Source organism: Callithrix jacchus, chromosome 15, assembly GCF_049354715.1.
Source record: "Callithrix jacchus isolate 240 chromosome 15, calJac240_pri, whole genome shotgun sequence".
Classification (NCBI taxonomy): domain Eukaryota; kingdom Metazoa; phylum Chordata; class Mammalia; order Primates; family Cebidae; genus Callithrix; species Callithrix jacchus.
The window spans coordinates 33,751,928-33,774,359 of record NC_133516.1 but is presented as its reverse complement, the minus strand read 5'-3'; the positions used below and the strand labels follow the sequence as shown (position 1 = coordinate 33,774,359).

General features: G+C 37.4%; 1 protein-coding gene across 37 annotated transcripts in view; it reads right to left on the bottom strand.

Moving 5' to 3' along the window:
* The window catches only part of DOCK3 (dedicator of cytokinesis 3), a 718,052-nt gene that overhangs the window by 186,943 nt on the left and 508,677 nt on the right, over positions 1-22,432 (bottom strand). For all 37 annotated transcript variants that reach the window (XM_035275648.3, XM_035275652.3, XM_035275649.3 and 34 more), the window contains 2 exons: positions 15,713-15,773; positions 14,318-14,465 (listed from right to left, as the gene is read on the bottom strand). In XM_035275648.3, coding sequence (XP_035131539.2) covers positions 14,318-14,465; positions 15,713-15,773 — 209 coding nt within the window. The remainder of the gene's footprint in view (positions 1-14,317; positions 14,466-15,712; positions 15,774-22,432) is intronic.

Here is a 22,432-nt window from a genome sequence, read left to right as displayed (position 1 = left end):
AAATGTGATCACATGGATGTAGAGAATGGATAAAACAGAAGCTGGGAAGAGTAAGTAGCAGGAAAAAAGCTGATGAAGAAAACTGTGTTAAAGGATATAAACACACAGTGAGGAAAATAAAATTCAATGTCTCAAAGTTGAGTAGGTTCCCTATACTTAACAAAAATGTACTGTACTTGGGTGGTGGACACCCTACATACCTGACTTGACCACTTATGCATTATATACATGTAACAAAATTCCTTATATACCTCATACATTTGTAGAAAATAAAACCTACATAATTTTAAAAAACAATTACTATGTTTAACCTATGCCATCTTCAGTGAAATCTAGTTAAATAATATTGTTTTAGCCTTACAATGTTTAGCATAATTAATATATTTCATTTACTCTTAGAATAACATTAATTTTCTGCTTTCCACTTGGTACTAATGTGCCTCCAAGATATGAGGGCATCTCATGAAGGAATTTTAAAAATGAAAATAATTTAAAATACACATGAGAAAAAAGGAGCACAAAATACTTTGTTGAGCATTTCTCTAAGGAATAGATAAAGAAAGGCTTCATTGTTCATCCTGAGTCTCCCTCTTTCCTCCCATAGTCTATTAAGTCACTAATGTACACTCTGGTATGTTCTCTACCACAATCATATTACATGAAAGCACATCTTGAGAAATCGTTCTGTATTATAGTCAGTATATTTGTCAATTTTCACACGATTGATAAAGACACCCGAAACTGGGCAATTTACAAAAGAAAGAGGTTAAATTAGACTCACAGTTCCATGTGGCTGAGGAGGCTCCACAATCATGGTGGAAGGCAAGGAGAAGCAAGTCACATTTTACATGTATGGTAGCAGGCAGAAAAAAGAGAGCTTGCGCAGAGAAACTCCCGTCTTTTAAAAGCATTAGATTTCAAGGGACCCATTCACTATCATGAGAACAGCACTGAAAGACCCACCACCACGATTCGATCATTTCCCACTTGGTCCCTCTCACAATACATGAGGATTATGGGAGCTACAAGAAGAGATCTGGGTGGGAACACAGAGCCAAACCTTATCGTTCTACCCCTAGCTCCTCCCAAATCGCATGTCTTCACATTTCAAAACCAATCATGCCTTCCCAACAGTCCCCCAAAGTCTCATTTCAGCATTAACTCAAAAGTCCACAGTGCAAAGTCTCTTCTGTCACAAGGCCAATGAGCCTATAAAATCACAAGCCCTTATGCCAATGAGCCTATAAAATCACAAACAAGTTAGTTACTTCCTAGATATAATGGAAGTACAGACATTGGGTAAATACAGCCATTCCAAATTGGAAACATCGGCCAAAACAAGGGGCTACAGGCCCCATGCAAGTCAGAAATCCAGAGAGGCAGTCAAATCTTACAGTTCCAAAATGATCTCCTTTAACTTCATGTTTCACATCCAGGTCATTCTGATGTGAGAGGTAGGTTTCCATGGTCTTGGGCAGCTCCACCTCTGTGGCTTTACAGGGTATAGCCCCTTGCCTAGGTACTTTCACAGGCTGACATTGAGTGTCTGTGGCTTTTCCAGGTGCTGGATGCAAGCTGTCTGTGGATCTACCATTCTGGGATCTGGAGGATGGTCGCCCCCTCCTAACAGCTCCACTAGGTGGTGCCCCAGCAGGGACTCTGTGTGGTGGCTTCAATCCCACATTTCCCTTCTGCACTGTACTAGCGGAGTTCTCCATTACAGCCCTGCCCCTGAAGCAAACTTCTGCCTGGACATCCAGGCATTTCCATACATTCTCTGAAATCTAGGAGAGAATAAAATACCTAGGAATTCAACTAACAAAGGATTTAAAGGACCTCTTCAAGGAGAACTATAAACCACTGCTCAATGAAACAAGAGAGGACACAAACAGATGGAAAAAAATTCCATGCTTAAGGATAGGAAGAATTAACACCTAACACCATAAAAACACTAGAAGAAAATGTAGGCAAAACCATTCAGGAAATAGGCAAAGGCAGGGATTTCATGACTAAAACACCGAAAGCAGTGGCAACAAAAGCCAAATAGACAAATGAAATCTAATTGAACTCCAGAGCTACTGTACAGCAAAAGAAACCATCATTAGAGCAAACTGGCAACCAACAGAATGGGAAACAATTTTTGTAGTCTACCCATATGATAAAGGGATAACATTCAGAATCTACAAAAAACTAAAACAGATGTAAAAGAAAAAACCAATAACCCCATTCAAAAATGGGCAAAGGATATGAATAGACACTTTATAAAAGAAGACATATATGAGGCCAACAAACATATGAAAAAATGCTCATCATCACTTGTCATTAGAGAAATGAAAATCAAAACTACATTTAGATACCATCTCACACCAGTTAGAATGGTGATCATTAAAATATCTGGATACAACAGATGCTGGAGAGGATGTGGAGAAATGGGAACACTTTTACACTGTTGGTGGGAGTGTAAATTAGTTCAACCATTGTGGAAGACAGTGTGGCGATTCCTCAAGGACCTAGAAATAGAAATACAATTTGACCCAGCAATCCCATTACTGAGTATATATCCAAAGGATTATAAATCATTCTACCATAAAGACACACGCACATGTATGTTCATTGCAGCCCTATGTACAATAGCAAAGACCTGAAACTAACCTAAATGCCCATCGATGATAGACTGGACAAAGAAAATGTGGTACATATACATCATGGAATACATATGTATTCCATGCATATGCAGCCATAAAAAACGATGAATTCCTGTCCTTTGTAGGGACTTGGATGAATCTGAAAGCCATCATTCTCAGCAAACTGACACAAGAACAGAAAACCAAACACCACATGTTCTTATTCATAGGTGGATGTTGAACAATGAGAACACATGGACTCAGGGAGAGGAGCATTACACACTGGGGGAAGTTGTGGGGGGGTAGGGGAGAGACAGTGGAGGTTGGGGAAGTTGGGAAGGCTGGGGGAAATAGCATGGGGAGAAATGCTGGATATAGTATACACCTAAAGTAAAGTAATTTAAAAAAATAAAACAAAAAAAGAAATAGAGAAGCTCACTATATGGAAATGTGGAAAAGCAAGCTATATAGTTAAGTAAAAAATATAATTTGTTATACAGTATATAAAATATAATAAAATAATGCAAAAATGTCTAATAAAAAGAATACTTATTGCTATAATAATTTGTTAATGGTTACAATGTGTCAATATGTAAACAGTGACATAAAAATATAAACTGTGGGTGGGGGAACTAAAAGTGTAGAGTTTTCATGAACAGTTGCTATTTTATCAACTGAAATTGTCATAACTATAAAATGTTTTATGTAAACCTCATGGTAAACAAAACACCCAGTAGTTACACAAAAGGTAGAGAAAATAAATGAAAGCATATCAGTATAAAAATTCAACAAATTTCAAAGAAAGGGAAGCAAGAGAGGAAGGAAAAAAAACTACCAAACTACCAAAAAAATCATAAATTAGTGAACAGAATGGCAATAGTAACTTTTACCTATTAATTACTTTAAGTAGAATTGGACTAAATTCTCCATTTTATGACTGAATACATAGAAATGCAAGATCCATCAATATGCTGCCTACAAAAGATTCACTTTAGCTTTAAGGATATATATAGGCTAAAGGTGAAGTGATGAAAAAAGATATTCCACTCAAATATAACCAAAAGAGAGTAGGAGTGGCAATACTTATATTAGACAAAATAGATTTTCAGTCAAAATCTCTCACAAGACAAATAAGGTCTCTCTGTAATGATAAAGAGCAAATTCATCCAAGTATATAAGTTACAAATATTTGTACCTATTAGAACATATAAACATATAAAGCAAATATTAGTAGTTCTAAAAGGAGTAATATAGAACAATACAATAATAGTAGGGGACTCCAGGATCTCAGTTTGAACAACCAAGATATCATCCAAACAGAAAATCAATAAGGAAATAGCAGACTTGAGTTACACTGTAAACCAACTGGACCTAATAGACATATACAGAATATTTCATCCAAGAGCAACAGAATACACATTTCTCTCAAGCACACATGGAACATTTTCCAGTATACAGAAATACAGCATACATTAGGCCACAAAACAAATCTTAACAAATTTAAGAATTAAATCTCAACTATCTTTTCTGACTACAATGGTATGAAACTAGACATCAATAACATGAGGAAAACTGAAAATTTCACAAATATGTGGAAAATAAACAACATTCTCTTGAACAACCAATGAGTCAAAGAAGGAAAATCATGATATACCTTGAGACAAATGAAAATGAAAACAAAACCTATCAGGACTTATGGCATGCAGAAAAAACAGTTCTCAGAGGGACATTTACTACAATAAATGCCTACATGCAAAAAAAAGATCTCAAATAATGCAATGTTACAGCTCAAGGAACTAAAAAATAGCAAACTAAGCTCAAAGTTAAAAGGATGAAAATAATGAACGTTAGGGCAAAAATAAATGAAATAAAGACCAGAAAGACAACAGAAAAGATCAATATAACTAACAGTTGGTTTCCTGAAAAGCTAAATGAGCTTGACAAATCTATTATTATTTTTTGAGATGGAGTGTCACTCTGTTGCCAGGCTTGAGGGCAGCTGAGTTCAAGCCATTCTCCCATGTCAGCCTCCCAAGTAGCAGGGATTACAGGCATGTGCCACCAAACCCAGCTAATTTTTGCATTCTTGGTAGAGACAGGGTTTCACTATGTTGGCCAGAGTGGTCCTCACCTCCTGACCTCATGATCCGCCCCCTCGGCCTCCCAAAGTGCTGGGATTACATGTGTGAGCCACTGCACCCAGCCAACAAATCTTTAGTTGAATTGACAAATAATAAAAAGTGAAAAGACTCAAACAAATAGAATTATAAATGAAAGAAGAAACATTACAACTGATACTATAAAAATACAAAGTTATAACAAAGGTATATAAACAATTATATATTAAGAAATTGGATAACCTAAGAAAATGGATAAATTTCTAGAAACATACAACTTACCAAGATTGAATCATAAAGCATAAAAAAAAGATCAATAATAAGAATACTGAGGTAGTACTCAAAAATCTCCCAACAAAGAAATTACCACAACCAAAAGCTGAAAATACTTTTCAAACTTCTCCAAATAAATGAAGAGGAAGGAGCATTTTCTTTCTCCTTCTTCTTCTTCTTCTTCTCCTCCTCCTCCTCCTCCTCCTCCTCCTCCTCCTCCTTCTTCTTCTTCTTCCTCCTTCTTTCTTCTTCTCCTTCTCCTTCCTTCTTTCTTCTTCTCCTTCTCCTTCTTCTTCTTCTTTTTCTTCTTCTTCTTTCTTCTTTCTTCCCAGAATTTGATATCCAGCCAAACTGAGCTTCATAAGTGAAGGAAAAATAAAATCCTTTGTGAACAAGCAAGTAGTTAGAGATTTTGTCACCACCAGGACTGCTTTACAAGAGCTCCTGAAAGAGGCACTACACATAGAAAGGAACAACCAGTACCAGCCATTCCAAAAACATACCAAATGCTAAAGAGCATCAACAAAATGAAGAATCTGTATCAACTAACAGGCAAAACAGCCAGCTAGCATAAAAATGACAGTATCAAATTCACACATAACAATATTAACCCTAAATGTAAATGGACTAAATGCCCCAATCAAAAGACACAGACTGGCAAATTGGATAAAAAGCCAAAACCCATTGGTGTGCTGTATCCAGGAAACCCATCTCACATGCAAGGATACACAGAGGCTCAAAATAAAGGGATGGAGGAAGATTTACCAAGCAAATAGAGAGCAAAAAAAAGCAGGAGTTGCAATTCTCGTCTCTGATAAAATTGACTTTAAAACAACAAAGATCAAAAGAGACAAAGAAGGACATCACATAATGGTAAAAGGATCGATACAACAAGAAGAGCTAAGGATCCTAAATATATATGGACCCAATACAGGATCACCCAGATATATAAGGCAAATTCTTAATGACTTACAAAGAGACTTAAAGACTCCCACACAATAATAGTGGGAGACTTTAACACTCCACTGTCAATATTAGACAGATCAACCAGACAGAAAATTAACAAGGATATCCAGGACTTGAACTCAGACCTACAACAAGAAAACCTGATAGACATTTACAGAACTCTCCACCCCAAATCCAAAGAATATACATTCTTCTCAGCACCACATCACACCTACTCTAAAATTGACCACATAATTGGAAGTAAAGCACTGCTCTGCAAATGCAAAACAACTGAAATCATAACAAACAGTCTCTCAGACCACAGTGCAATCAACTTAGAACTCAGAATTCAGAAACTAACTCAGAACCACACAGCTTCATAGAAACTGAACAACTGGCTCTTGAATGTTGACGGGATAAACAATGAAATGAAAACAGAAATAAAGAAGTTCTTTGAAACCAATGAGACGGAAGACACAACATACCAGAATTTCTGAGACACATTTAAAGCAGTCTCTAGAGAAAAATATATAGCAATAAGTACCCACATGAGAAGAGTGGAGAGATCCAAAATTGACACCCTATCATCAAAATTGAAAGAGCTAGAGGAGCAAGATCAAAAAAACTCAAAACCTAGCAGAAGACAAGAAATAACTAAGATCAGAGGAGAACTGAAGGAGATAGGGACAAGAAAAACCCTTCAAAAAATCAGTAAATCCAAGAGATGGTTTTTTGAAAAGACCAACAAAATAGACAGACCACTAGCTAGACTGATAAAAAACAAAGAATAACCAAATAGATGCAATAAAAAATGATAAAGGGGAAATCACCACAGATTCCATAGAAATTCAAACCATCATCAGAGAATATTACAAACAACTCTATGCACATAAACTAGTAAACCTGGAAGAAATGGATAAATTCCTGGACTCCTGTGTCCTCCGAAGCCTAAACCAGGAGGAAGCCGAAACTATGAAAAGACCAATAATAAGGTCTGAAGTTGAGACAGCCATTTATAGCCTACCACACAAAAATAGCCCAGGTCCAGATGGGTTCACAGCCAAATTCTACCAGACACACAAAGAGGAGCTGGTACCATTCCTTCTGAAATTATTCCAAATAATCCAAAAAGAGGGAATCCTTCCGAAATCATTTTATGAGACCAACATCATCCTGATACCAAAACCCGGCAGAGACTCAACAAGAAAAGAAAACATCAGGCCAATATCCATGATGAACATAGATGTAAAAATCTTCAATAAAATACTGGCAAGCTGATTGCAACAGCAGATCAAAAAGCTTATCCACCACGATCAAGTAGGATTCATTCCGGGGATGCAAGGCTGGTTCACCATATGCAAGTCTATAAACGTAATTCACCACATAAACAGAACCAAAAACAAAAACCACATGATTATCTCAATTGGTGCAAAGAAGGCCTTTCACGAAATTCAACAGCCCTTTATGCTAACAACCCTCAATAAACTCGGTATTGATGGAATGTATCTCAAAGTAATAAAAGCTATTTACGACAAACCAACAGCCAATATCATACTGAATGGGCAAAAACTGGAAGCATTCTCTTTGAAATCTGGCACCAGACAAGGATGCCCTCTCTCACCACTCCTATTCGATATAGTACTGGAAGTTCTAGCCAGAGCAATCAGGCAAGAAAAAGAAATAAAGGGTATTCAAATAGGAAAGGAAAAAGCCAGGTTGTCTCTATTTGCAGATGACCTGATAGTATATCTAGAAGACCCCGTCGTCTCAGCCCAAAAATTCCTGAAACAGGTAAGCAACTTCAGCAAAGTCTCAGGATACAAAATCAATGTGCAAAAATCACAAGCATTCCTATACACCAATAGTAGACTTAAAGAGAGCCAAATCAAGAACGAACTGCCATTCACAATTGCTACAAAAACAATAAAATACCTAGAAATACAACTAATGAAAAACATAAAGGACCTCTTCAAGGAGAACTACAAACCACTGCTCAATGAAATAAGAAAGGACACAAACAGATGGAGAAACATTCCATGTTCATGGTTAGGAATAATCAATATCGTGAAAATGGCCACACTGCCCAAAGTAATTTACAGACTCAACACTATCCCCATGAAGCTACCAATGACCTTCTTCACAGAACTGGAAAAAACTACCTTAAACTTCATATGAAACCAAAAGAGAGCCCGCATAACCAATCAATTCTAAGCAAAAAGAACACAGCAGGAGTCATCACACTACTGGACTTCAAATTATACTACAAGGATACAGTAATCAAAACAGCATGGTACTGGTACCAAAACAGAGACACACATCAATGGAACAGAACAGAGGCACTGGAGACAATACAACATATCTACTACCATACAATCTTTGATAAACCTGACAAAAACAAGCAATGGGGAAACGAGTCCCTGTTTAATAAATGGTGTTGGGAAAACTGGCTAGCCATGTGCAGAAAGCAGAAACTGAACCCCTTCCTGACACCTTACACTAAAATTAACTCCAGATGGATTAAAGACTTAAACATAAGACCTGGCACCATAAAAACCCTAGAAGAAAATCTAGGCAAAACCATTCAGGACATAGGAGTAGGCAAGGACTTCATGACCAAAACACCAAAAGCATTGGCAACAAAACCCAAAATAGACAAATGGGACCTAATCAAACTCCACAGCTTCTGCACGGCAAAAGAAACAGTCACTAGAGTGAATCGGCGACCAACAGAATGGGAAAAAATTGTTTCAGTTTATACATCTGACAAAGGGCTGATATCCAGAATTTATAAAGAACTAAAACAGATTTACAAGAAAAAAACAAGCCCATTCAAAAATGGGCAAAGGATATGAACAGACACTTTACAAAAGAAGACATACACAAGGCCAACAAACATAGGAAAAAATGCTCATCATCACTGGTCACTAGAGAAATGCAAATCAAAACTACATTGAGATAACATCTCATGCCAGTTAGAATGGCGATCATTAAAAAATCTGGAGACAACAGATGCTGGAGACGATGTGGAGAAATAGGAACACTTTTACACTGCTGGTGGGAGTGTAAATTAGTTCAACCATTGTGGAAGACAGTGTGGCGATTCCTCAAGGACCTGGAAATAGAACTTCCATTTGACCCAGCAATCCCATTACTGGGTATATATCCAAAGGACTATAAATGGTTCTACTATAAGATCACATGCACACGAATGTTCATTGCAGCACTGTTTACAATAGCAAAGACCTGGAACCAACCCAAATGCCCATCAATGATAGACTGGACTGGGAAAATGTGGCACATATACACCATGGAATATTATGCAGCCATCAAAAATGATGAGTTTGTGTCCTTTGTAGGGACATGGATGAATTTGGAGAACATCATTCTCAGCAAACTGACACAAGATCAGAAAATGAAATACTGCATGTTCTCACTCATAGGTGGGTAATGAACAATGAGAACACTTAGACACAGGGAGGGGAGCACTACACACTGGGGTCTATTGGAGGGAATAGGGGAGGGACAGTGTGGGGGGGAGCTTGGGAGGGATAGCATGGGGAGAAATGCCAGATGTGGGTGAAGGGGAGGAAGGCAGCAAATCACACTGCCACGTGTGTACCTATGCAACTATCTTGCATGTTCTGCACATGTACCCCAAAACCTAAAATGCAATAAACAAAAAGAATATATATAGTTCTTTGAATAATAAAGAATATATAATTATGTATAATAAAGAATATATACAATTACAATGAGAATTGACAGATGAATTAGGAATTATATATTTTCTTTATTATTCATCTGTCAATTCCCATTGTAATTATATTTACTTATGATGACCTTTGAGATAAATACATCCATTTTATCTTTTGAAATGTAATAAATAATAGTATAAAATTAAAAAATATATATCTGTTATACATATAACAGATTATTCAAACATAATAAAAAAGAGAATCCTGCTTTTGTGTCAACATAGACAAGCCTGGGGGCTTTAGGCTAAGTAAAATAAGGCAGACATGGAAAGACAAATATGTAATCGCTCACTTATATGAGGAATCTAAAAAAGCCATTCATAGAAACAGAGTAGAACGGTGGTTGCCAAGGGCTAGAAGATAGTGTAAAGATGTTCATCTTAGGATACACACTTTCAGTTTTAAGATAAATAACTTCTGGAGATTTATGTACAGCACGGTAGGTATAGTTAATAATACTACATTATATATTTGCTAAGATGTTAGATCTTAAGTAAATAAGAAAAGTACATCTGTTTATTTTTCACCACAAGAAAAGTAAATATGTGAAGTGATGGATATATTATTTAGCTTGAATGTGGTTATCATCTAACAATGTTTATGTATATCAAATCATCATGTTGTACAATTTAAATGTGTATAATTTTTTATTTGTCAGTTATACCTCAATAAGGCGGGGGGATAAAAAGAGGATGGCCCTATGGGCCTCTACCCATTTAAGAACATTCTTCCATTTAAGAATGGCTCCCGGCTAGGTGCAGTGGCTCACGCCCATAATCCCAGCACTTTGGGAGGCTGAGGCAGGTGGATCACAATCCCAAGAGATCCGGACCATCCTGGCCAACATAGTGAACCCTGTGTCTTCTAAAAATACAAAAATTAGCAGGGTGTGCCAGCACGTGCCTATAGTCCCAGCTACTCAGGAAGCTGAGGCAGGAGAACTGCTTGAACCCAGGAGGCAGAGGTTGCAGTGAGCTGAGATCGCACCACTTGCTACACTCCAGCACAGGCAAAAGAGGGAGTAATAATCTATCTCAAAAAAAGAAAAAAATGGCTCCTAAACAAGTACCCTTAAGGCAGTTTCATGGATAAGGTAGCTCTGAAGCAAAGAATCCAAAGACGGTATTCTCAAAAAATGCCTGATTAGGCCTAGTGTCTATCCCAAGAATGAGGAACAGTTCCCTTCTAGTCATTACTCATAGAAGAGGTTGCCACCTAATATTGCTTTAATTAAAAAACTGTTCATTTCTTTAAATGTTTAATTTTTGTGAGTACAGAGCAGGTATACGCCACCTGATATTCCTGTTCTCATAAAGCCTTTCACGATAAGGGGCATTTTCTGAATCTCTTCATTTTGAACATCACAGCACTGTCTAGGTAAATTGTATTAACCTGAAATTACCTCCAGTTGTTAGATGCTTATGAAGGCTATCTGGCAGAATTGGTTGAAATACATTTTTTTTAAAAGGAGCAAAGCTACACAGATTTAGTAATTACGGTTGGGGTATGATCACCAAATTGAAGTGTTAAATGCTATTGTGAATATCACCATAAAAGTAGCATAGTAAGTGGCTGTATCATCTTATGCCTCCAGATAAATTTCCAGTGTGAAAGCATCAGGAAAGAGTCAAAGAATGATGCCTCAAAGCCAATCTGATGAAGTAAAAATAATGTGCCTTGGAAAACTGTGTCAGATAATTCAGAAAGTGGCTCAAGTGATGACAAAGACCTGATGGCATGGCTGCATATGAATAATTTGAATAATTTTTTTCATGAAATTTGAGAATCAAGAATAAGTAATATATCTAAATTTTACATAATATGTGATTGGTACATAATTTATAATAAGTATTTTATAATATAAAATATATTGTAACCCAAATTAAAAATTTAATATTCAAAACACATATTTATCTGTTTCACTAAGGTTGGCCTAAATATGTTTATTTGGATATTTTTCATTGTAAAATTGGACAGCGATCATCACATATTCAAAGCCGTCTTGTATTTGGTTACATGCATTATTTATGGACATCCACCCCCTCCAGTATTGGCTTTGGTTCCTGGCACTCCTCTCCTTTTGTGTCCTGGGTTCTAAGTACAGTGTGCCCTGTGCCTGCTTGAGACCCCTTGTCCTTCTGGCCAAGAAAAATATGCTATCTGTATCAGACTGAAATGCACATATGGTTATTTATTTGTGAGTTTTAAGGCATATGACTCATTTGGAAGTGACCTAGTTTTCATGCCTCAACTTCTTATGGCAATTTTCTTAAAAGAATGTGGTGCCTTTTAAGAAAATTAACAAACATATAAAAACATAATACAGCAGAGTAGTGGCCTTGGCAGAGACAGACAGGAGTTTGAATCTTCTCTGGTTAGGGCTAACAATGAACAATGAAAGAAATAATGAGAATGTGAAGAACTAATCAGATATTTGCCAACTCATTGATTAAAACTGTGTAAGAGGTTTTTATCATTGTAAAATCCTGTCCTAGCAAAGGCTAAAGCACTATCAATAGCAATTAGTAAACTCTTTAAGCTTCCAATTCAATCTAACCAACAAAAACATTGCCTGAAATTTACTGGAAAATATTGCTTCTCCTGAGGGCTAGATTCACTGTGCTGATGTGGATTAAAATGACTAATCCTAGATACTGCACACAAAATCAATTTTACAAACATGCATTTGAGAGTCTATCTGAAAGTATGGTAATGTTTTCCAGTAGAAAAATTATTGTACATTTTACCTCTGTTAATCTTTCAAAACAAATTCTGAAAAAACTATCTTCTCTATAAACATATTTTTCTTCAGTTTTTTAGAACTGTTATATTAGATACAGCCCATAAGAAGGAGCTAAGAAAAACATATATGTGAATCTCATTTCGCACAGAAAGCTGTTGCTTTAAAAGCAATTAGGCCAATTAAGCCTGACAGCATGATTTCAGGAGAAATGCTGTGCAAGCTCCTATGTGTAATGAAAATTTGCACTGAAACAAGGAAGAGATAATACATGCAAAGAGATAACAATTCTAGAGCGCTATCTATAAATCCCTTACCCTTGAAAAAAATTCAGTGGAGTAAGATGATAATAATGATGATTCTGGATTTCTGTTTAGTTCTTTTCAAAGAAAGGAAGGCATACAAGCAGGTTCCACCACCCATCAATGTGGGGATTTGGTAAATGGAGAAAGCCTATGATTGATGCATGGAAGGTGGAGAAAACCAGCCAAAATTTTCTTTGTAAGTTATGATTCCAAAGGAAGATCCTCATCCCATTAAGTATACAACTCTGAATAGAACAAAGCTGAAGAGAAAATAGGTAATGAGGATATTTGGGTTTTATTTTGAAATTAATCAAATGTAGCTTAATAGAAATTGTGAATTAAGTTTATTTCATGCCCAAGTTAGACAGCAACAGATAATGCAGAAAAATCTCTATACAATATTATGGTAAAGATACATTAACATGGTGATTGGCAGTATTTGATTTAATTTGGATAAACAATATTGGGTTAAACTGAAAGATGAGTTTCAAAAAATTCTCACAATTTTAAGTATACTTGCTTTAAAAACTTACTAAACTCACCACTTATTTTTTAGCACTACTCTGTGTGTGTAAGCCTATATGACCAAAGATGGTGTACATGACTGAATTCTACATTTGTTTTCATTATGTTTTTCCTATTGTTTAAAAAGCTAGAAAGAGATGGACTGCTTATCGAGGACAATATCCCTTGGCTGAAGAACACTACAAATAATGCCATGCCTGGTTGGATGTGACTTATTGATCTCTGGTGGCACAAGTGAAGAATGATATCTCAGTTCCTCAGAGAAACTGGCTTTCTTTCAAAGATAAAGAAACTTGACTCGTGATCATTCTTTTCAACAATCTTGATCATTAGCAGCTCAGTTAATAATAACTTGTGGGCAAGCACTAGACACACAAGACTCTCATAGCCAAGAAACATGAGAAGTGTATGGTTAGCTTTTCTGCAAATATGTAAGACTGGTTAATTCTGGAGAGAAATGGAAATGTATACTACCAGATTTTCATTTTAGGATAGAAGGTCCCAAATGAAGCTGTTTCAGAATTACCTGGGAACCTTATTAAAAATAATACTGTGTGGGCTCCACCCCAAATCTTAGATCAATCTTCTGCATTTTCAAGAACGTCCCTATCCTACATCCTGGTGATTCTGTGTCCATAAGGCTTTTTTTTTTTTTTTTGAGATGGAGTCTTGCTCTGTCGCCCAGGCTAGAGTGCAGTGGTGTGATGTTGGCTCACTGCAACCTCTGCCTTCCGGGTCTCAAGCCACTCTCCTGACTCAGCATCCCGAGTAGCTGGGACTACAGTGCGTGCCACCATGTCTGGCTAATTTTTTGTATTTTTAGTAAAGACGGGGTTTCACCATGTTAGCCAGGATGGTCTCCATCTCCTGACATCATGATTCACCTGCCTCAGCCTCCCAATGTGCTGGGATTACAGGCATGAGCCACTGTGGCTGACCCATGTCCACAAGGTTTGAGCACCGCTGCTCTCAAGGGCAGTGCTAAGATGTCTTATGCTACACGACATTAATATTCCTGATGTCCATTACTCACGTGTAAACCTTAAGAACAAAATCCTTTTCTTCCTTTACTTCTGTGAGTGACTGTAGGACATCCAAGATGCTTAGGACTGCACAGCCATATGGTCGCCTGTAGTGCAGGTGAGGAGGACCTTTCTTTGAGTCATTCAGGAGCATCCGGCCTTGGGCACAGCAGAAAACACCAATCAGACTGAGAAAAGCATACTTCCTCTCCAGTATCACCTAATTGTCATAAAAGGATGCCTGAGCTATAGGCACTTAGGAAATCTTCTAAGTTGGAAGACTACAGGACTGAAGGGAGTCATCCAAGGATATTTATCTGGAAAATCACCAAACAGGCCTCTAGCCAGAGCTCTTCCCCTTACTGCATTCAATCAATCATTCTTATTGTCCTCTAAACCAATATCAACAGTCCATTTAATAATCACATAAGAATAAAAGTGATTTTATGAATTTCTTAGAAAAACCAACGTGCTAATAATAGTTTTAAACTTGTCAGGTATATTATAGATACAAAGTTTAGTATTTAGGTGCCAGGTATAAACTACATATGCAGAGACAAGAAGGATGCTGTGTTCTTTCAACCAAATTCTGCTGTCAAAGGTCATCCTGAACAATTGTGGGACCATAAGTAGTCTTAGTAAGTGGATGAGTGTTTACTTTTCCTGCTTTCCAAAGCTGTGCGTACAGTGGCAAAAATACTTGCAAATGCTGTAACCTTAAAAAACACTTTATTAAGCACAGCAAAATAGCTCTTTTGTTGGCAAGGGATTAAAAAATATTCTTTGATAAAAATGTACATGATATGCCAGAACTCAAACCTATAAAGGAGGCCTTGGTTCACCATAGCCCCAAAAGTTATGTCATAAACCTGAAATAAGTTCTGAGCAAACCAACGACAGAACAGTAGCAAAAATCACTTTTTCATCTTGGGTGGGGTTGAAGTGAAATGCCATCCGTCTTCTGGAGTGACGACAATAACTCTAATTTTGTGGAGAGTACCGCAGATACATAATCTCAAACACAAACAATTGGTGGTGAATAGCCTTTGCTGTGAAGTTGGCACCCCTGGAAACTTGCTATAAAATCTCTGAGTGTAGGGTGGGTATAGAGGCAACGTCAATAAGCAGATCATTTGAAATAAAAAGTTTGGGTCTAAAAACAGATAGGGAGCAGAAGGTTTTAAGTGATAAAAAACACAAACAAAAGGACCCCTCTGAATCCATTTATATCAAACCAAGCTACCATAGCAGTTAAGTTTAGGTATAGCTTTAATTCAAGCTGGACTCTAATCCCAAGACCTGAAATTACAGGTAAGATCTAGGGAGAAAACAAAGGTCATGCACAAGACAGACTTATCCCAAGGTGGGTCAGTCTTAGTCATGTGAATAGGTAAGATGAACAGTACCTATTCGGATCACATGGGCAACAATATACAAATCTCTCTTCATATCTTTGCTGCTCAGATCCTGAGAAAAGAGAAAAAACAAGTAAATTCAGGCAAAGAATACATAGAAAATAATTAAAAATTCATTTTGAAGCTCTACTCATTTGCTTCTATTATGTGTTACAGGTAGGGGAAGGGAGACTACAGCACATAGCACTTCAGTGTTTATAAGATGCTTCAATGTTTATAAACATAGCACTTCAATGTTTATAAGATGCCTGCAGAGAAAGTCTGGTTATCTTATATGCCTTTGGATGTTTATTTTATTGACAATATTTTTCCAACTCCCATTTAGATCAATTAACAAATAAAAAGTCTATAAAAGTTCTCACATCAGAAATATTCATGATATTGCCTTATTCCATGTCCACTCTAACATCATGTAAAAACATTCTGTACAGAAGGAATAAATGTTCAATACAGAAAAAAATTGGGAAAACACCAAAAAGCTCAGTAACTGAAATCCTAAAAGTTTGCTTTCCACTAATTTTACATTGATTTCTCTGTTCACAAATGATTATTACACATGAAGTATGTTCCACATAAAAGAGATTAATTTGGTATCAGTGAAACCTCAATCATTTGATTTCCATTTCTAAATTCTGATATTTATCATTTATACTAAATTATAAAGTTGAAAATAATCTTATTTTAAAAAAATTAAGGATTTCCTTTAAGTAAACAGATATGATCTAGAATCAGAAAATTTCCAAACCAAAGCATTGTGAAAATCATTCCTTTTTCTTTCTTTTATTTAAAAAATAAGGTCTTGCTCTGACACCAGGATGGAGTGAGGTGGCGCAATCACAGCTCACTGCAGGTTTGTCTTCTGTGCCAAGCCATCCTCCTAACTGAGCCTCCCAAGTAACTGGTACTACAAATATGCACCATCATGCCCAGCTATTTTTAAAATTATTTGTAGAAATGGGGTATTGTTATGTTGTCAGAGCTGGTCTCGAACCTCTAGGCTCAAGCAGTCTTCCTGCCTCAGCCTCCCAAAGTGTTGAGATTACAGGTATTACCATGCCCAGCCTGATAATCATTCTATTTGTGTTTAGAACACATGTTGAAATGTTTGTTAATGAATATGCATTATGCTTTTTAAATGCCTTGTACTTGAAATAACAAAAATTCATTTAATATATATTCTGTTTCAGATTTTTCACCAGGCTGTCAACTTGCTGCTCACTCTGTCATTATTGTGAGTTAATAATACTTGATGAATGACCTTTGTCCTTAATGTGACAGGTTTTCTGTGATCTTTCTAGGAAAGGTTCCCTTAGTTCTAGATCCTTTTCCTCTTTTATCTTTTGATTGATCCCAGATGCCTGTCTTTCTTCAATTAAAAAAAAAAAGGTATAATCAAATGGCAGTCATGATTTGGAATGAGCTTTGAGATTCAGAGTGTAAGGTCTGATCCCGCCTTGAATGGCATGGCCTCTGGTTACCAGGCTTTGCCCTCCTAACCAAACCACTTTATAAACCTACAAAAGGAAACTTAGCTGACCTCATAGGCCAAAAATCCTTCCTTCACTCTTCCTTCCGTTCTCTAAAAAAGACCTTCGGGACTGCTCCTACTTTAGCACTCCCCAACTCCTCTCAACCCTTCTCTACCTACTCAGCAGAAATAAAAGGCTGTGCCATTGGCACCCTTATTCAGGATCCAGGCCCATGACCTGTGGCATTTTTATCCAAACAACTTAACCTCACAGTCCCGGGCTGGCCCTCATGCCTATGCGCGGCAACAGCTGCCACCCTGATACTCTCAAAATCACAGGCTATGCCCCATCTACCCTCTATGGCTCTCACAAACTCCAAAGTTTAGTTTCCTCTTTATACCTCACACACTTACTTTCAGCCCCTTGCCTTCTTCAGCTTTATGCACTCTTTATTGAAACCCCCAAAGTAACCATTGCTCTTGGACCTGACTTCAACTCAGTCTCTCACAAAATACCTAACAAAAACCTGAACCTCATGACTATATCTCCCATCCTCTTTGTGTTCCTTTACACTTCACCTCAAGAGCCCTGCTACCCACATTAGAGCCCTGCTACCCACATTAACCAAAAAATAGGAGCATACGAACTGCACATTACAGAAAGGCCCTTCTTTATTGCTAGCAGTCTTAAAACGTCAATAGCAGATTTTGCCTAGGTAAGCATTTATCCTGTCTCTCACTCTACCCTTGGCTACCCTACCCTTGCTCCTCAGACTCTCCTCTAGACCCCTATTCCTGTCTGCTCATACCCAATCTTGTTAATAAAAGTGTATGGTTACTTAAAGATATCACATGCTTCCTCATATACCATGAAAAAAAAAGCTCTCTCTCCACACAGTTTACCCTATCAAACCCCGCTACAACTTTTAACAGCTGCAGTCCAAGACCACAACACTGCCTCAGACCACTTTCTTACTTTTTCAGTTTACACTTCCAGTTCTGTCTAAGCCAAGGACTTTTTCTCCTCTGTGGTTCTTCTTCTTACATCTGCCTTTCTACCAACTGGACAGGCACTTGTACCCTTAGTTTTCCTTACTCCCAAAATTCAGTTTGCCAATGGAGACGAAAGCTTCCCTTTGTGGTCCCGACACGACACAAGTGGGTCATTCCATTAATCCCCTTACTTGTAGGGTTAGGAATTACTACTGCACTTGGCACAGGCATAGCAGGCCTTACCACTTCAGTGGGCACCTTCCCTAGCCTCTCTAATGATTTCTCTGCTAGCATTGCAGAATCAACGCAATCACTATCCTTTCTTCAATTTCAAGTAAATTTCCTAGCTGCAGTTATCCTCCAAAACTGCAGAGGTCTTGATTTACTGACTGCTGAAAAAGGAGGTATTTGCCTATTCCTAAATGAAGAATGTTGTTTTTATGTAAACCAGTCTAGGCTCGTATATGATGCCATCAACAAATTAAAAGAGCCCAAAAGCCCGCTAATCAGGCAAATGTTTGTTCTGGACCTGGCTGGACTGGCTGGACACTCTCTAACTGGAAGTCATGGCTTCTTCCAATCCTTCGTCCTCTCACACTAGCTTTATCCTTCTGTTATTTGGACCCTGTGTTTTCTGATTAATCTCTCAATTCCTACAAAATTGTATGCAAGTTATAACTGATCAGTCAATACGACAAATGCTTCTTCTAACAACCCCACAGTATCACCCCTTGCTCCAAGATCTCCCAGCAGTCCAAATTGCTTTCCATTTTAGGTTTTCATGCCACCCCCAATCCCACTCGAAGAAGCCCTGAGAAACATCGCCCCATCACCCTCTCTTGCCAGCCTTCCTAACATTCCACTGCCCTCCACTCTTCATTTTTCCTTTATATTACTATTATGAAAAGACAGAAATGTAAGGTCTCACTATGCCTTGGATGGCATGGCAACCCCCATGAACTGCACATACACCTCTGGAGGGCCTTCCAGAATTAGAAAACCTAAAGTAGCTGGAAGGAAGAACCATCAACCCCTGCAGGGCCTAACTAACCTGAGACATTCTTTTATTGTTTCTTATTCTGGCTTCAATTGACAAGGCCATTTGTAACTGACCTTGGCCCAACCTCCTGACTCCCCACCCTATGATCCCCTCCCAGCTTGCAAAAAGCCACCAACTGTAACTTCTGTAACTTTCCATTTTTCACCCCAAATCTATAAAACCCAACTTATATCACACCCCCCTTTGCTGATGCCCTTTTTGGCCTCAGCCTGCCGGCACCCAGGTGAATAAACAGCCATGTTGCTCACACAAAGCCCGTTTGGGGTGTCTCTTCATTCAGAGCACACGTTTTAACAGAGTCTCTTTGTTTCTTAATTTGCAAACGCTATTGCAGGGTTAGCACTAGGGTGAGGCAAGAAAGGCACCTAGGTGCAAAATTTAAGGACACACTCACTCTCAGGATCCTGTGCTTTGCTTGTCTTAGCCTAGTCCCAGCCCTGCCCTGGGACTAATGGGATAATGATAAATGGCCCTGAACATATGAAAGAAAATGAGACATAAAGTAATATGTGGGCCAGGTGTGGTGGCTTATGCCTGTAATCCCAGAATGTTGGGATGCTGAGGTTGGAGGATTACTTGAGGTCAGGAGTTCAAGACCAGCCTGGCTAACATGGTGAAACCTATTCTCTACCAAAAATACAAAAATTAGCTGAGTGTGTAATCCCAGCTACTCGAGAGGCTGAGGCAGGAGAATGGCTTGAACCTGGGAGGTGGAGACTGTAGTGAGCTGAGATCATGCCACTGCACTCCAGCCTGGGCAACAGGGTGACAATCTGTCTCAAAAAAAAAAAAAAAGAAGTAATATGAAATGATGAAACTGAAGCTTTTAGATGGTTGTTAATATTTTGTCAAGTTCTTATAGTAATAAAGTATGTTTATAATTAAATAGGTTATAAAATAAACATAAATTGATATCTGGAATCACAAAGATATGTTTTCACATGAAAGTCGTGTTTGATATTGAAAAAGGGTGTTTCAGGCCCCATTTCATGAATTCTTTCCATTAAAAATGGAATTTAAAATATTATTATTAATATAGTGCTATATTTTGACACTAAACAAAACTAAAAACCATGTTACCATTTTAAAATACTTTTTAGATTAAAAGATGTTGATTACTGAAGAATACAGAAATGTCCAACACATTTCAAAGTAAAATGGTTCCTCCTATACAGCCTAGATTGTGTATATCCAAACTATCAAATGACTAGTATAATCACTGACTCCAATATGCCTATAGAATTTAAGCCAGTTTCCAAAGATGTCCAAATAATAATTAGATGGGTTGTACACAAGAATACTAAATGTTTTCCTTGGCTCTGCTGAGTGAATAAAAGAAGACTTAAGTATAATTTATGGTATTTTCCAAGTGGTTGAGTAGGGGCTCTTTTTGATCATCATGTACATAGCACCCAGAACTCTCAGTGGTATTTATTTAACATAAATACAAATAAGACAATAATAATTAGTGCAAAAATATTTTAAGCAAAATTATTATTTGTGAATTCCACAGAATTTATATATAAAAGCTATCCTATTAAATGTAAGTGCATGGCTAAACACAGTTACCCACAGGGTTTGTTAAACATATATTCTTTAAGACTAAGCACCAAGGTTATCTATGTTATATTACTCACATGACCTGTAAAAGCAAGATGAGAAGAAGGGTGATGTACCTACCATTCATCTGGTGAGCAGGATTTCAATCCTGATCACATGGCAGGAATTAGATTTGTTCACTGGTCTCTCTAATCCTACTTAACTAGGAAGCTGGTCCCAACTAAACAGAGTGTAGAAGAGACAACTGAGGACAGTGACTTAGGGTCCAGCATTTTAAACTCACTCATTTGAAACGTGAAAAAGTTAATTAACTTCCCTGTGTCTGGGATTCTCTTTTCCTATAGAGATAATGGGATTCACGAATTCAAAATAAAACCAGCTTATTGATACTTAAGTTGCAGAAAAGAAGGTAGTATTTTAATGCATGATGTTATTATAGTAATAAGTTTGAACTCTAAGAAATCACTACTTAAAATTCTATCTTGGAATGTAGAAGAGTATAAATACATATATAAAAATGCCAACGAATGCATGGATAACTGCACAAATTCATTCTCTCAGTTGGTCATTTGAATATGACAGCAAATAAACATATACATATATTCATTTGTTTATATAACAAAACATTACTGACATATTGCCAGGCAGTGTGTATGAGGTCCTGAATATCTAGGAATGAGTACATACAAATAGACATACTTTCATACATTTGTACACACAGCCATTGTTTAGCATGAAAGTCAGCAAAATCATCATTGTTATGGCCATCCACATAACTATAAAACACATTCTCCTTGGATAAAACTTTTCCTTTGTAGGAAACCCTAAAATCTAACCAAGTCAGAAAAAATAAGCCCTCAAAGAGAATAAGGCTGTGCCAAATAATGTGACTTTAATGTGGCTCTGAAGTGTGCTGAGGAACCTTGTAATATGCTCAGTTTGTATGAGCATATTCCCTATTCTAAGGTAAGCTAACAGGTCAGCATTGACCATAGTTGTGGCTATATTTTCTGGCATTTACTCTGAGACTCTGTAGCACATACACCAATCTAGGAAACTCCTTTAGCTCATAGGAGAAACTCAAGTCTTAGATAATGAGAAAACAGGTCCCACATATATAATTTCATATAGCTTAAAGTACAACATAACAATCCTGGCTAAGATAATCTTGTTGAGAAATCTTGTATGCTTTGTAAAAATTCCTCAAATCATGTTTGGGACCTTTTTAAAAAATCTAGGGCTGGGCTGGGTGTGGTGACTCATGCCTGTAATCCCAGCACTTTGGGAGGCTAAGGTGGGATGGTTGTTTGAGGCCAGGAGTTCAAGACTCGCCTGGGCAAAATAGCAGGACATCATATATTAAAAATAAAAATCACCTAGAGCCCAGGGGTTCAAGGTTTCTATGTGAGCTATGATCAGGCCATTGGACTGAAGGGTGGGCCACAGAGAACCTGACTCCATAAAAAAAAAATCTAGGGCTGTACTGCAAATACAATTATGAATTATGAAGTATTAATAGGATATTTAATACCCTGTACCCTCCCACTGTGGCAGAACAAGTGCACATCTTGAGTGTTATGTGCAATAAAGTTGGAGCTACAGTTTTGGCCTCTGGGCTCATATGAATAAT